The following is a 12400-nucleotide window of genomic DNA, read 5'->3' on the forward strand; positions in this document are numbered from 1 at the left end:
CTAAGAAGTAACTATCTCAAAAAATATTATTTTACATGATGACAGTGAAATATAGTATGTATTTTTTTAACATCTTTATTGGAGTATAATTGCTCTACAATGGTGTGTTAGTTTCTGCTTTATAACAAAGTGAATCAGTCATACGTATACATATATCCCCATATCTCCTCCCTCTTGCGTCTCCCTCCCACCCTCCCTATCCTATCCCTCTAGGTGGTCACAAAGCACCGAGCTGATCTCCCTGTGCTATGTGACTGCTTCCCACTAGCTATCGTTTTACATTTGGTCGTGTATATATGTCCATGCCACTCTCTCATTTCATCCCAGCTTACCCTTCCCCCTCCCTATGTCCTCAATTCCAAGTCCATTCTCTATGTCTGCATCTTTATTCCTATCCTGCCCCTAGGTTCTTCAGCACCTTTTTTTTTTTTTTTAGATTCCATATATAGGTGTTAGCGTATGGTATTTTTTCTCTTTCTGACTTACTTCACTCTGTATGACAGACTCTAGGTCCATCCACCTCACTACAAATAACTCAGTTTCGCTTCTTTTTATGGCTGAGTAATATTCCGTTGTATATATGTGCCACATCTTCTTTATTGTTTTATTTCTTAACATATTATTGATTAAAGAAGCTATAAAATTCTGTTTTTAGGAAAAATGAACTATGCAACTATATCTATATCAGGGATGATCAACTAAGTGCCCAAATAGACCAGAGGTGGATATGAATCAACAATATGATTATATTTAGCCTGCAGCTTTTTATAGCCAAGAGTGGCAGAATTCAGCATCCCTATATCTGATGTCTGAATGGCCAAATAATCCTATAATGTTTAAATGTCTTGAATCCAGAGTTTTAAAAAAGAATTTAGTTATACGGTATGATAAAACATAATTTATATAGCATTTCCAAATTTACTTAGAAGTAGTTAGCTCTTCTCTGCCTGATCTACTCCCCCCCACCATTCCCACTTTATATTTTATGAATTCTGTTTGTAGGGAGAAGGAGGAGGATTTCGTGGATTTAAGAAAATGAGAATAATTTTGAAGTACTTAGTAATGTATCCAAAATGCTTAAAGCTGGAAGATGGAATTATTAGTCTAAAGAAACAGAAGAGTACTCACTTGATTGCTAGCATTGATTAAGGAATGATATAATTGGGATGGTTTTGGTCAGTATCTCCATTGATCATTTCTCATTAATGAATCAACATATTGGTACATTGAAGTTCATTTAATGAGTTTTGTTGCTCCATCCTTTCTGATGAAGAAATTAGACTAAATTTATTAAGCCACAGTGCTAATACTTGGTATGTGAATACCAGCCATGTAGTTACCATATAAACAGACCACTAACTTTATTAGACAATTAAGTGGTCTCTGCTCTCTAAATTTATTTACTTTTTAATATAACCTTAAGTTAAAGGTCTAAGTAAATGTATAGCATTGGACAGAATCCATGGAACATACACCGAGAAGAATGGATAATGTAAAAAGTCAGACATTCAAAATTTATACGTGTTGTTTGTATCCATATTGCACATGATAGAATGAGATCTTTAGGTAGAGTCGTAGAAATTTAGAGCTGACCCATAGTTTACAGCTGAGCTTATTGAAGACTAGAAGCCTAGTAAGGGATTTACTCAAAGTAATGGACTAAGTTGCTGACATAGTCAAGATTATTGGATTCCATGAATCCTAGCTCCAGGTATAATGTTCTTTTTATTACACCATTCTGCCTTTCTAGAGATGAAATGAACTTTAGGTGGGGGAATTCATTGGATTAATTCTAGGAGATCTTTGTAAATCTAAAATTTGAATAAAGCTGCCAAAGATAAGAGAAGGAATGTTTTAAATATATTTATACAAAATATATTCAAAATAGCATTATCAAAAACTGATTTAGGTACCCACTTTGATTTGTCTCAGATTGGTCTCTGTCTTCTCCTTACTAATAACCTTGTGTTTATTCAAATACAAATCCATTTGAGTTACTTATGGTAGCTGCACCTCTCAAGTAAATCAGTACCTGTTTGCCACTGACCCATTCATCATTAGAGGCAAAGCCTAATTTCATGTGCAAGTTAATTTAAGACATTTTATCAGTTCATAGTTCCTAATAAATTGGTGTTCACAGCAACAGATAAATTATTGCAACTTTTGTTGTAGTTTAAAAAGTTAGTTTGCATAATTTATCAATACATGTCATGATATTAAATTTTGCTTCAGTAAGGACCCAAATTCTTTGTGATTACTTAGGAAAAACTGATATTGCTTTATGATAGCATAAAAATTTGAAGAAATCTCTCCTAAGACTGTGTCAGTAGTACAAGTTTTTTTGAAAACTTCTTTTCTGCTTAGCTCTTGTTTTTGTAAGTATTCAATATAACCTTTCTTTTCAACGACCATGGCCATCCAAGGATAGAATAGGCTGAACTAGGGACATTTGCAAAGGTACTGATACTGGAATTTCATTAAGAATTAATTTCTGGGACTTCCCTGGTGACGTAGTGGTTAAGAATCCGCCTGCCAATGTAGGGAACACTGATTCTATCCCTGGTCTGGGAGGATCCCGCATGCTGCGGAGCAACTAAGCGCATGTGCCACAACTACTGAGCCCATGTGCCACAACTACTGAAGCCCACGCACCTGGAGCCCGTGCTCCACAACAAGAGAAGCCACTGCAATGAGAAGCCTGTGCACCGCAACGAAGAGTAGCCCCCGCTCGCCGCAACTAGAGAAATCCTGTGCACAGCAGCAAAGACCCAACACAGCCAAAAATAAATAAATATTTCTAAAAATGAATTCATTTCTCCCAAGAGTTTATGACAGGGGGAGGGGCAAGAAAAATGCGTAAATTGCTACTGTATTCTACTTGTGGAAAATCTAATCTTGTTTTCTACCTAATCAGAGAAATTAATGGTTAATTTTACCACTTACACTGTTAACGTGAGAAACTGCCAGATAGATTTAGATAATTTCTAAGACTCAGTGATGGCACAAAGGGATGGTTTCAGAGAGCCTTATATCACAGCCCTCCCAATCTTCCTCAGCTCCTAAATAAACCAGCGGTCTGAATGAAACAGTGTGCTTACTTTACATACAGAGTCTCAAGACACATCCTCTAACTCCCACTTCTAACCAGTCACTCTGGATTCCCTCTTTTATAATTTAAGCCACTGCTACTAAGAACCCCTTCCACCTCTAACATTAACTTATACTATTGGGCTATGTTACTCAAGTGTAGTAAATTCTTAAATGTAGTATTTCTTAAACCCCAACCTAGATGGGATCTCTGCTGTTGTATATTGTGAATTCTTTTCCATCTTAGGAAGGTTCAAAGTTTTCCTTTCAGCATTTCAACACACTGTCTTAATTCCGTGGTCATTAAGTTCCTGCAGGTCATCCATGTGACATTTGCAACTTGGATACCCATAAACCTAAATATGCAGTGTGCAGGGGAGGAATTTCTTATTACATTCTTGAGCCTGAGGCAGTCTTGGTACTGATGTAACTGTGCTAAAAAGGGTTTGTAAAAGTGAGTGAAGGGTCTTGTTTTTGGTATTGCTACAGTAGTTGTCAGAGCGCTTAGGAACTGCTATTATCATTCCTTTGTTTAATCACAAAGTGTCAGCCATTTAATTAAAATGATACCTAAAAGATATATATATATATATATATATGTGTGTATATTTATCATAGATAGATATTAGAATATATATGAATTGTATATTAGAAAGCTTTTAAAAGCTTAAAAGTTAAAAACTCTTAAACTTTCTAATAGGAAGAATTTAATTTTATTCTAGGCACCAGCAAGAGCAGAAAAAGGAGTATAGTGTTTTCTTGCTATAGTTTCTTGTTCACAAAGCACAGAGGAAAAAAGATTTCAAAATCTACCAAATCAAGATCCTCTGTCAAATAATGCCTGTCCGATTCAACTGGGTAAAAAATGTTGCCGTTTTTAAATGGAAACTCTAGGATGTCTAATATTTTTGTCTCCTCAAAATATGAACTATTAGATAACAAGCAACCCTCTGATACAAAGTGTAAGCATTACCCAGATTTGAATATATAATCTTTTCTTTCAGACTTCCTATTTAACTTCATACATTGCTTTTGCTGGTAGATGCATCCATTAAGCATAAACATAATGCCCTGCTCTCAATCCCAGATGCTAAGACTGACAGTGGAAATAAAACAGGTGCATATAAAGTTTTATAATAGAGAGTACCTGAACAGTCAGTTACAGTGTATGCATTTTTCCTTTTATGGTTAAGAAAAGGAAGAAGGAAAGCATTAGATTTAGGAGAGAGAACCAAAGAAAGGTGATTTGTAAATATTTTTATTCCTCCTTTACACAGTGGAAGGGTCCCTAAAAATGTTTGATGAAATCTTCTTTCTGTTAGTGTCAAATGCACTAAGGAAGTGATTTCCAGGTGTTTTTGATATATCTAAGCCTTTGATCTGCTTTGGAAAGATTACCAGGTGATTCTGTGCATCCTTCACGTTTGTGAATCATAACACTGATCGTTCTTATATTTTATGAAAACTTTGTTATGCATTTGCATAAAATTATTATTTATTTTTTAAACCAGACTGGATATTTAATTAGCCCCAATTTATCTTTATACAAGATTAGATTTGGGGATATCATTTTTTTAAGGTGTTGTATCTCTGGCTGTTGTTCATACTGATGGACAAGTTGTTTTTGTCATTCATGCTCAGCAAAATGACATTTCAGGATGGTGAGAGAAGAAAAATAATTGATGGAAGAAGGTGAACACTATTATAAAATAACTGGCTCAAAAATTGTAAAATATTTGTTTTGTTGTTTATTCAAAAGAAATTGTTGCATATTAAAAAGTGTTTTTTTGGGCTTCCCTGGTGGCGCAGTGGTTGAGAGTCCGCCTGCCGATGCAGGGGACACGGGTTCGTGCCCCGGTGCGGGAAGATCCCACATGCCGCGGAGCGGCTGGGCCCGTGAGCCATGGTCGCTGAGCCTGCGCGTCCCGAGCCTGTGCTCCGCAATGGGAGAGGCCACAACAGTGAGAGGCCCACGTACCGCAAAAAAAGAAAAAAAAAAAGTGTTTTTATTGAAGTCACCGAGCTGACAAAAGTGTTTTATAGGGTTCCATTTCTGAACTTTGCTCTTGTATAGAAGAGCACACACCATTTTGATAAATTATGAATCAGCCATTAAACTCTCCATGTTTAATAAATGATCAATACATTTATTGATTAAGTTCTACATTCAGTATCTCATTTAATTCTCAAAACAATCACATTGGATCGTTACTGTTATTTACTCTGTGTTATAGATGAAGTTGAGGCACATAGATGTCAATAGGTTACACAGTAAGAGATAAAACTTGAATTTACGTTTAAGTTCTCTGACTTGACTCCATAATCTTATGCACATTGCTCTCTACTGCCTCCTATGCAATATGCTACCTTATCCCCATTATGGTGACCTTTACCCCATCTCTCACAGTCATCCCGTAGGCTGACCTTATTTCTGACTATATCATTGTAATTAAGCTGATTTATAAAACAAGTAGAATGATCAACTGTCCTGTTTTGCCTAGAACTTCCCCAGTTGTAGAACTTTAAAGTCCTGAATCCTGGGAGCCCCCCTCAGTTCTAGGTAAACTGGGGCTCTCGGTCACTTTCATCCTGTTCCTATTCTTCATTCAAACCCTGTCCTTGCATCTCATTTCATTCCTCATCCCTCAACCCTTGGTATCTTGGAAATGAGATATGAGATTAGAGAATTAGGTATGAGTCGGGATTTTAAAAAATGTATGTACTTATTGGTATTAAAAACAGTATTTATATGTTTTGATACTTCTGTATCTATCCACTTCAAAATAGTCTCGTCAAAATGTGGAGAATTAGCACATTAGCGCATACTATCATGTTTCACTTTGCATGCAAAGCATATAAAGCGAATTGACATAATATACACCAAACACATTTTATTCAATATTATTATGTATTATTTGACATTTTTGTAAGAATTTTTGTGTATTATAAAAGATATAGTATTTTAAGAACTTAATTTGGTTTGCTTTTATATGTTATGATGTATTCATATGTTAGAACAATAAGCATATTTTTAAAAGTTAAGAAAAGAGCATATATATTTTCATTCAACAAAACAACAGACACTCCAGTGTATACTTCTCTTTCTTGTTATGGCAAGGTAGGAGCAGGAGGAAGAAGAGAGTGTTGTTTGAAAGAGAAGGAAAAAGGGGAGAAAATCAGAAGCAGAAAGAAGAGAAGGGTTTTCAAGGCAGAAAGAGAAGTAGACAGATTCTTGATGTTCCTGATTGTTTTCCCTATTTAGGACTTACTGCCATTTGTGCAAATTGGGTTTGATTTTGGGGTCCAGTTAGTAGAGAATCATGAGGAAGATGCAATCTCTCTGAATTTAGATAAAATAAGAGAACTTTCATTTTTGAAAGGTTTAGCAATATATTTAGGGTTCATTCATCTCTCTGTAGACAAGTCAAAAACAGACTCACTTCTCTGAAGTCTATGCAGTGCACGAAACATATTGAGCGTTGAGTTCAGTTGGGTAGCACATTTAAGTTCTAAACTTAAGGACTTACGTGTACTCTGAGCTTGCTTAACTGTATTTAGTCTCTGGTTTATAAGACATTGGATAATATGACAGAGTATACCACCATCACATTTTATATGATTGTTGTCTGTTTATGTTCTTATATGGAATTCTATTTTGAATTTGATACTGACTTCAGAGTTTGGGTAGGCATTTTCATACATCATCATGTTAAGGAGTAGAATAATGATCTACTCCTTAAGTAAGTTAATTATCATTCATCCTGCTACTATTTTTTTTTTTTTTTTTTTACGGTATGTGGGCCTCTCACTGTTGTGGCCTCTCCCGTTGTGGAGCACAGGCTCCGGATGCACAGGCTCAGCGGCCATGGCTCACGGGCCCAGCCGCTCCGCGGCATGGGGGATCTTCCCGGACCGGGGCACGAACCCGTGTCCCCTGCATTGGCAGGCGGACTCTCAACAACTGCGCCACCAGGGAAGCCCATGGTACTATTTTTTTTCATGCGTTTTTTGTGAATGCATTTCTGCGTTACGTCTTCTGCATTATGTCTTCAAGATTGTTCTTTTTGTATTAATGGAGTCAAAGAGATTCCAACTTCATAATACCTGTGCTATATGTTTTCATTAACTGTTGAATGTTTGACTTTCATATTCTTTTTATGTGTAAAAGGGTTGGTAGTTCTTTATTACAAAGAACTGTAAAAGAGGATATTGCCTTACCTTACAAAACAAGATTTAGGTTTGATTTATAACCACCACCAAAGTAACATTTCTGTAAGTGAATATTTTATCGTAGCACTAGACTCCCAAATGAAATGGTTGAAAACCATCTGCATATATCCAGAAGATGCTTGTCTCTTTGGGATTGTTTTGATCACAATTTATTTTAAACAGGAAAAAAGAGGATTGATGTTTGCTTTGGGAAGTTAATTAGACTTTACTTCTCAGAACTTATGCAATAACAGCTCTTACTCCTATGGGTTTAAAAATCAATTTATTATTGTGAAGTATTTGATAAAATGTTTCTTTTTACACATGAGTTAGGAAGCTGCAGGGTTTGTCTTTGAAAAGTTCTATTAACTCTGTGTCCTCTTTCCAAAATATCTTACTCAACATTCAATTATTTTTCAAAACAGTATTTTCCTATTTTTGAAGACTATAGAACAAATTACGTTATCTTTCTTACTACACAGTTGGAGAATTTGATGCTGGATAAAGATGGCCACATAAAAATTACAGATTTTGGACTTTGCAAAGAAGGGATCACAGATGCAGCCACCATGAAGACGTTCTGTGGTACACCAGAATATCTGGCACCAGAGGTAGGCTATGTTTCCATTCATAGAAAAAAACAACACTGATATAATGTTTTACAAAGTAAACCATTTAAGCATTAAAAAAATAGCAGTGTCTACTACTTTGACCTGGATTTCAACATGAATCAAATCTGTTTTGCTCCCACTTGTTCAACATGGTATTCTAGGGCAAAAATATATATAAGTTAAACTTTATAAACTATATAAGTACAAGGATACTGGTAACTACAATAAAGTCCATTTTTATTTCTTGGCCATGTGTGTTTTATTTCTTGATTATGCCTATTTTCTTTCATTTATTAAAATAGAATAATTGAATGACTACAGCAAGAATGTGAACAGTTTTATAAACCGTCTTGGATTTTCCTTAGAAACAAAGAAACAGTGATAATTTGTATTTGTAATAGTGCGGGTTTTCATACTTAATTATTGGGAATTATTTCATTGGGAGAATTAATGAAATGACAGTAGCTATATTTTGGAAATCATGCCAAACCAAAGCAAGTTTCAACTAGTGCCCTCCCCATGCTGAGGATTCCATACTAATTCATTAATTTGTTTATTCAAACAATTATATATTATTCATCTACTATATACTGGGTATTTTTCTGGGTGGTGTGTTTATACGAACAAGACACAAAGGACCCTGCTCTCAGGGAACTCACTTCTGGTGGAGGGAGACAGAATAAAAATATATATATAACAATGTCATGCGATGAAGATGTGTCATGTCATGAAGGAAAAGAAGCTAGATAAAGGGAGGTTGTGGTGTGGTGGATGTGTTAGGTAGTGTTCTCATTACTATTACTACAAAACAGACCACTGCAAAACCTAACCATTTTATGTGATTGAAGGTTCTGAGTCAGGACAGCAGGAATGACTGCTCCATGGTACGTGGGGCACGGCAGGGGGTGACTCTGGCTGGAGGCTGGAATCTGGAAGCTCCCCTCTTTCTGCGTCTGACAGTTAATGCTGGCTCTCAACTGGTACCATACAGGGCTCTCAAAAGCCTCAGCTTCTCCAAGTGGCCTGGTTTCCTCATACTGGTGGCTTTAGGGTAGCCAGACTATTTTGGCTGTGGGTTCTAAAAGTGAACATCCTAGGGAACAGTTTAGAAACTGCTTCCATTTTTTTAAAACCTAGCAAACCATGAAGAAATGTTTCATTCGTTTTTTGAAAGTTTCTCTTCATAGTATATTTTTAAAAATTTTGTTATCACATACCATAAATTCTACCTTTTAAAGTACACAGTAGTGGTTTTTAGTATGTTCACATTTGTGCAATCATCACCACTGTCTAATTCCAGAATATTTTCATCACTACAACAAAGAAACCCCGTACACATTAGTTCCGCCCCTAAATCCCCTCATCCCAGACAACTACTAATCTACTTTCTGTCTCTATAGATGTGCTTGTTCTGGGCATTTCATATAAATGGAATCATACAGTATGTGGCCTCTTGTGTCTGGCTTCTTTTACTTAGTATGTTTTCAAGATTCATCCATGCTTCAGCATGTTATTGATACTTCATTCCTTTTTATGGCCAAATAGTATTCTATTGTATGAACATAAACACATTTTATTTATCCATTCAGCAGCTGATGGACATTTGGGTTGCTTCCAGGTTTTGGCTGATAATGCTGCTATGAACATTTCTCTGTGAATCCCCTTTTATGGCTTTGTTTCAGGAACTGCACATCATTTCTGTCATAAGCTTATTGGTTTAGAATTCCTAAGCCTACACATATTTAAGGGGTAGTAACATAGACCCCACCTCTACATTGTAAAAGAGCATGTGAGATGGGAGATACTGTTACAACTGTCTTTGGAAAATATAATCTTCTACAGATAGAATGTTCAGGGAAAGAGAGGTTTAATCAGAGACCTGAATGCTAAGAGGCAACTATTGTAAAAATAGATGGGAAGAGCTTTCCAAACACAGAGAGCAGCTAGTATAAAAACTGTGAGGCAGGACAAGTTCAGTTCTTCCCTCAAACTCCAACAAGGTTAGTGTGGCTAGAGCCAAATAGGGAGGCATTAATCTTTGATGGATGAAGATAACTATTTATTGAACATGTATTATGTGCCACATGCTATATATGTACATTGCATATTTGGAATAAACTTTTGTGATAGGAAACCTATTTTTTTAAAGGTGAGGGAACTGAGGATCAGAATTTTTCTAATGTAATCTGTACAGTAAGTCCCCTACATACGAATCTTCAAGTTGCGAACTTTCAAAGATGCAAACACGTGTTCCATCAATGTCAGGCGTGAGTGAAATTGCAGCTTGCCCTCGTCTCCTATTGCTGACGATCCTTCGGCTCTACCATCTCCCACCTCTTCTCCCTCCTCCAGTCAGTAACTCTTCTTGCCTGTTCACTCGATGCCAGCCCCTGTATGCCACCTGTTGTACTGTACTACCGTATTTTCAAAATACTGTACTGTAAGATTAAAAATGTTTTCTTTATTTTTTGTGTTTGCTTGTTTTGTATGTATTATTTGTGTGAAAACTATCGTAAACCTATTACAGTACAGTACTATGTAGCCAATTGTGTTAGTTGGGTACCTAATCTAACTTTGTTGGACTTACAAACACACTCTCAGAATGGAACTTGTTCGTATGTAGGGGACTTACTGTGCACAGCTAGGAGGTGGTAGAGATAGAATCAGGATTCGAACTAGGTTCATCTTATAAAGCCTATTTTTACTTTTTTTAACCACACACACCATGGCCCAAAAAAGTCACTATTTCAAGGCCACTTATAGATGTAAATAATTGTCATTTTTAAAATAGATGCTTTGTAAATGCTAACAGCAAAAGGTAATCAAAAGAATTAGGAAATAAGAATACATTCAGAATACTAGCATTCCTATACATATAGTAACTAATAGCAGTTTATTATTACAATAGTTCTTTTCAGTTAGAGATTAAATTTACATTTCAAGAATGTTGAGTTACTGTAAATAAATGCTAGTAATTTGAAATATTAGCAGTATTTTTCACAGTCAATTTCCAAATATTATTTTATCAAGGGCTGCCAAAAATAATATTTTTTCTGCTATGAAATCTGGAGTTAAAATTTTCCATTTTTGTAGCTGAATTAGGTAAAAATTTAGAAATGTTGTTTCTTGTTTATTCAAATACAAGATTACATTTTCTAAAATAGGATTGTTTTTGTGAATGTCATGAAAAACAAAATCTTTGTTTCTCTGGAGTTCCAATTGCCCTTGCTATACATTTACCATGGCTGATGATATCCCATATTTAGAATAACAAAATTAGTTGTGTCATGATTAGGGGAAATTATTTCTGTAGAAGATAAATACATCTCATTTCAGAAGCAGATGATCTCCTAAGAAACAAAGATATTGTTTTATATGCAAATGTCATCAACTGAAGAACAAAACCAAGAATTTAATGCAGGAAGAGTCCAATTGTTTCTAAATAGAAAGTTTACAATTCACAAGGAATTGTCAATTTCTTTTTAAAGACACGTAAGAACACCTTTCTGTATACCTTTTAAAAAAATGTTGCAGAAGTCTGGTCTTCAGAAGAAGTTTATATACCCCATGACTGAGAGATGTTGATTCATAATTAACATCTTGACACCTTGTTTTTACAGGGGAGAGTGAGCATTGTGGTTACTATCTGAGGATGACAAATCTTGAAACAATTAACTTCTCATGCAGTTATATTTTTATATTCTAAGTGTTTGTGTCCAACACTGCATTTTATTAAATCAGGGTAACTTTGTGTTATACTCTTACTTTTAAAAACAAGAATTTAAGTCCTTTTTTCTGATCTCTGATATGGACCATTTCACTGAAGAGCACTCATTCATTCATTAAAGAAATATTTATTGAATATTTATTAGGTATCATGCATTCTGTTAGGTGCTGGGAATACAAAGATCGTAAGAAATGGTTTTTGTCCTCAAGTAGCTTGCTATATTTTCTAAGGTGATAGGATATGGAAAATAATCATTACTGTGCAAGAAAATAATTGCTTTACTAGAATTATTTACAGCGTGGTGAAAGGAAAAGGAAGGGTGGTGGGAGGGTCCGATGACAGTAAAGAGGGAGCAGACTGAGAGGAGGCTGGACACATAGATTGGGATCAGAATGCAAAAGAGTTTAGATTTGATCTCATGGACAAGGAAAAATCACTTTTGAACTAAGAGCAGGGCAATAATGTGATCAAATATAGATGGTCAGAGTTAGAGAGGGATTGGCAAGAAACTAGCCTCTTCCCTTTACTTCAGATGGTATCTCTCACTTTCTTTGAACCTTGCAATTTCTAGTTCATACCATTATTAATGCCAGACTTTTCTTGATTAGTAGCTGTTTATCAGACTTGGAATATGTGCCTGAGCACTGCTTCTCTTTTGAAGGGCTCATTGTCAATATTTTCCCTTCTCCTCTTCTTATAGAAGACTTGTTTACCCATTATGGAGAGATCTTTCTGCAACCTATCATTCATCTAGCAGTGGCATCCT

General features: G+C 35.6%; 1 protein-coding gene across 2 annotated transcripts in view; it reads left to right on the forward strand.

The window, feature by feature from the left end:
* The window catches only part of AKT3 (AKT serine/threonine kinase 3), a 396602-nt gene that overhangs the window by 288933 nt on the left and 95269 nt on the right, over positions 1-12400 (forward strand). For both annotated transcript variants that reach the window (XM_082663744.1, XM_082663743.1), the window contains exon 10: positions 7779-7907. In XM_082663744.1, the coding sequence (XP_082519870.1) occupies positions 7779-7907 (129 nt within the window). The remainder of the gene's footprint in view (positions 1-7778; positions 7908-12400) is intronic.

The sequence above is a fragment of the Grampus griseus genome, assembly GCF_964374135.1.
Source record: "Grampus griseus genome assembly, chromosome: 1".
Classification (NCBI taxonomy): domain Eukaryota; kingdom Metazoa; phylum Chordata; class Mammalia; order Artiodactyla; family Delphinidae; genus Grampus; species Grampus griseus.